The 4,137-nt window shown below is 42.4% G+C and overlaps 1 protein-coding gene across 1 annotated transcript; it reads left to right on the forward strand.

Moving 5' to 3' along the window:
• Positions 1-1,274: 1,274 nt before the first annotated feature.
• On the forward strand, positions 1,275-3,893 carry LAJ45_03254 (uncharacterized protein; the record flags this gene model as incomplete). Its single annotated transcript, XM_046112841.1, has 3 exons — positions 1,275-1,624; positions 1,719-1,982; positions 2,040-2,133. 3 exons carry the CDS (start codon positions 1,275-1,277, stop codon positions 2,131-2,133), a joined length of 708 nt encoding a protein of 235 aa, XP_045973718.1.
• Between the last annotated feature and the right edge of the window lie 244 nt (positions 3,894-4,137).

The following is a 4,137-nucleotide window of genomic DNA, read 5'->3' on the forward strand; positions in this document are numbered from 1 at the left end:
TAGGAAAGATGGTAGATCAAGGTGCGCTTATCGGAGGCGGGGGACCTGTGCTTGTTTGTATCTTCTTGATATATCTATTGATCGTGATTCTTGGTCTATATAGCTATGCCTCGATTGAGTAGTATACTTAGTATATAGCTAGGAACGCGCATCAACTTAGGTAGGGCCGGTGGTGGTCTGCTTCCATACTGATATGCCCTTAGCTAGGTAGTGTAGCTCGACGACCGTGTTCATATACGGCTTATTTTGCAGTTTGGTTCGAGCGAGGTTCGTAGATGCACTTACACGCACACATCGTCGTTGAACGTAAACACTGCCTACAGAAGACGTTAGTACAGCGACAGGTAATAAGTGATGGAATGCCTTGAGAGTATAAACACCAAATGTTGGTGGCGTTTTACCAAAACAGGTATTACTGTGTTCCATCACTTATAATTACCCACCGCTGTACATATAGGAGTGTAAGGGTAGGTCACTGCCGCTACCAAGCTGGCGGCTGTTCAGGTACATAGCTGCTCGAAAGTCAAGAAATATCAGTCCTTTTCTATTCCCAATGCCGTGCAATTCTCGGGCAATGATTCCGGATATCTGCATCGATAAGTGATCCTGCATTGAACTGAGTGTGTTGATATAGGCAGAGATAATAGAGTGTTTAACAGATAGTTTCATATCAACTAGTAACAACTTAAAGAAAGTAACGACTGGTGATGACAGGAACATGTCTTTAGGAGATGTAGGTGTGAAGTGGTAGGTTAGTCGTGTGGTTGACGTTGGCTCTCTAGTATAGATTTAACAGTACTTGTGTTCTACATATATACATGTCAAGTTACATTTAAATTCTATATATCGACTACTCAAGTCTTCAGAAGTCATAGGTACCAAAGGAATCACCTGTAACTCCCATATAATTACATATCTCCCTATTACACTAAATACTCAGGTTCGAGCTCATGTGGAATTTACTCAGCTCAAGCTCACTCTCAGGTTTCCCACAACCAACATATGACGAAATAGCGGCAGGTAAACCCCCTTCTTCTCTTAAACTTCCCGCTAACAATTCCCCGCTATCTGATTAGTGCCGGATAAATCCTTGTAGAAAATCCCCCACATTGAGCAGCGGATGTTATTTGAACAGTCACCCACCATTTCTGTCCTTACTTCTACTTCTTCTCTTTCTTTCTTTCTCATCAGCATCATCATCACGTTTTCCTGAACTTTCAACTCAAAAAAAAATCACAAAGAGTCATTTTTTCTCCCATTTTTTTCTATCGAACATGGCAGGAACCACGTCTCACCAAGAGATTCTTCCCATCGAGCATGTTGCGTACTATCCAGACCTCAATGTGCCTAAAAACTTGAAGCTGAGAGCGTCAACATTTTTGAATCCTCGCTCCCCTCCGCCAACCCCTCCTAAGTCAGCTTCCTATAGCCGTGAAAGTCTTGCATCTTCTCTAGCAAAACGAGATAATGAAAGAGTTAATTCCCCTCCAATGGTAACCATACCACTAGATACTGCTGAAGGGGATTTGTCTATTCCTAATGTCCCCGCTCCTGCTCGGAGCTTTGAGTTTAATTGGCTTGATATGACTACATCAAGCGCTGTTAAAAAGTTTTTTGATCATGAGTAAGTTATTTTCGTTTTTTCTTTTTCACTAGTTGATTATTTGATGAATAATCTATCTTTTAAAATCAAATCCACTAACATCTTCGAAAATTAGTGAAAAAGATGACTGCGGTCTTAGTGTTGAGGTTGATTTCTCCGAAAGAGAGGGTATAGAGATGGTGGACTTAGTTCCTATGGCTATTTTACAAGACCTGCCAACTCAGAATTGTAAAGGCCCATATGACAATTGTCATAAACCACGGAATTCTCAAATTCATCACTCAGCACTTGAAGTCCGCAATACACGCTTCAATCCTGCATCTGACCACGGCAGTGATGACGATGACGATGGCTTAATTGAATACCATCAGTTTCAATTGTGAGCAGTTCTATCAATTCTCTTTTTCGAGCTTTCGAGCACTAATCATAATGCTAGCTCAATGAGAAAGCCGCTACCTCCCGCTGGTGAGATCGAGAACCTTGCTATCTCTCCAGCTAGTAGAGTTAACCTATTGGTGGCTAAGAGGTAGGTCGTCTCCTGACTTCTTTTTAGATTTTGGCTCATTTATATATAGGAGAAGCCAGCTCGCGATCGAGGATGGGGATAGAGGCCAAGAAGTGGGTGATAATTTGCCTCAGCAGTAAGATCCCTCCCCAATGCCTTTGTTTTCGTATGGCCTAAATAACATAAATCGTATTAGTGGCCCACAAACTGCGAGTGCAATGTTTATGCCGCAAAATAGAATGTGAGTCGTCTTCCTAATGAGTTCAAGGTAAAGTTCTCAGCTTACAGGTTCTTCAGTGATGAGGGGAACCGCTTCAACAAGACATCTTTATACCCCAAAAAAACCCGCTTATACAACTGCGCTGCCAATAATCGGCCCTTAACACATCAGCCGTATTCTGTGGCAGAAACCAGCCGGTAAGTTATTGCTTCATGAAGAACAAATATCTTTGGTGTCTAATGAGTATCTCAGCACTGGCGCCATTCGTGAGAACAGAGCTAGAGGGGGTGCCGTCGCCCCTTATCGCGATACTAAAAGGTAAGTCATTGTGGATCTCCTGAAAATAAAAACCTTATTAACATAAATCTCAATTCTAGCTGTGATTATGGACATAAGCCTGGCTATGAGTATGGTGCTCCTGCCAGCAGGTAATCTCTATCGCTCTGATGTTGCATCAAATGAGACCAGCTAACATAAATTCCAGAGCCACTAACCATAGTCAGCGCTCGGATAGATATAGATCCGATTTCAGTATTCCGGAAAGTATTGATATCACTAATGAGTAAGTTACCTATATACTGCTTAAAGATTGAAGACTAAAAAGTAGATTTCAGAACGAATCATACTCTCGGGAATGGTTTTAAAGCTACTCATAAGAGTAGACTAGAGAGGTAAGCCAGACAACCCGAAAGTTACACTCATTGATATCTGCCTAACCCAAACCTCAGAGAAAATAGAGCTCATATTGATAAATCCGCCTTCGCGCTTAGGACTGAAGTAAGTGATAGCACGTAAGTGTCTCCTCCTTTGAAAGCCAACCTTATGTTCGACTAACAAGATCTCATCAGCAATAATGATATTATCAACGGGCCAGACGGCAAGATATCTCGGGACAGGTGAGTCATATTGTACAATTGTGCCTATAAATCTATCATTGGAAATACTTAGTTAAAACAAGTCTTAGGAACAAATCTAAGAACCAGTGTGCCTATGATATTAATGGACTTCTCCCCCATGAAACTCCAGTCTCTCGGATCGCATTGGCCCCATTCAAGGCACGGGCCTCCCTCTCGTACGTGCCCGTTACATATCTTTCCGTCGTCCATTGATTCATACTAACACGCATTGATAGCGCGGTCCAACCAAGACAAAGGGCTTCTACCGCGGCCATGGAAGAGTCTTCTATTGATATTAGTGATATGAAAATTTCAGCTGATGAGAAGACCACTACCGACAGACAGGCTCCCCATCATAAGAAGCCTCCTGCTAGAAATGCTCATGCTAGCACTGCGGTTGCTACCAACAAGCGGACTACATTCGGCGGTCCGCCGCCGGCCCCATTCTTGTTTCCGCCGGGATTTGCGCTCCAAAGCGAATACACTGCGGCAGAGGTTCTCCTCTCAGTGGGGTGTAAAAACCCTTCTGCCACTAGCGTAACACCAGTACATGTAGTTTCTACTCGTGTTCATCGATCGCGATCAACCTCATGGGACGGACAGGCTCCGTTATCTAAACCCGATAGTAGGCGGAGATACACTGCCGCGGATTGTATTAGGGAGGGATGAGATAAAGTTTGCGCTAGTGTGTGCACTTTTCTATTATTTTGTCTACACTTGATGAAAGGTAAAAGGCCTCGTAAAATCCATTTCGTTTGTGAGTGCTATGTATTTTTTTTTAACTCTTTAGGGGGATATAAAGCACAAAAGTTAATTATTTTAGAATAGCTATTTCTTGACCTTTCCTTCTTGCTTGATATGATTGTAGTGATATATCTGTATTTAGTTCTAATTCTCTTTCCGATTCTTTTCC

This window comes from Morchella importuna (genome assembly GCF_003444635.1).
Source record: "Morchella importuna strain M04M26 chromosome Unknown Morimp01GS007, whole genome shotgun sequence".
Taxonomy (NCBI): Eukaryota; Fungi; Ascomycota; class Pezizomycetes; order Pezizales; family Morchellaceae; genus Morchella; species Morchella importuna.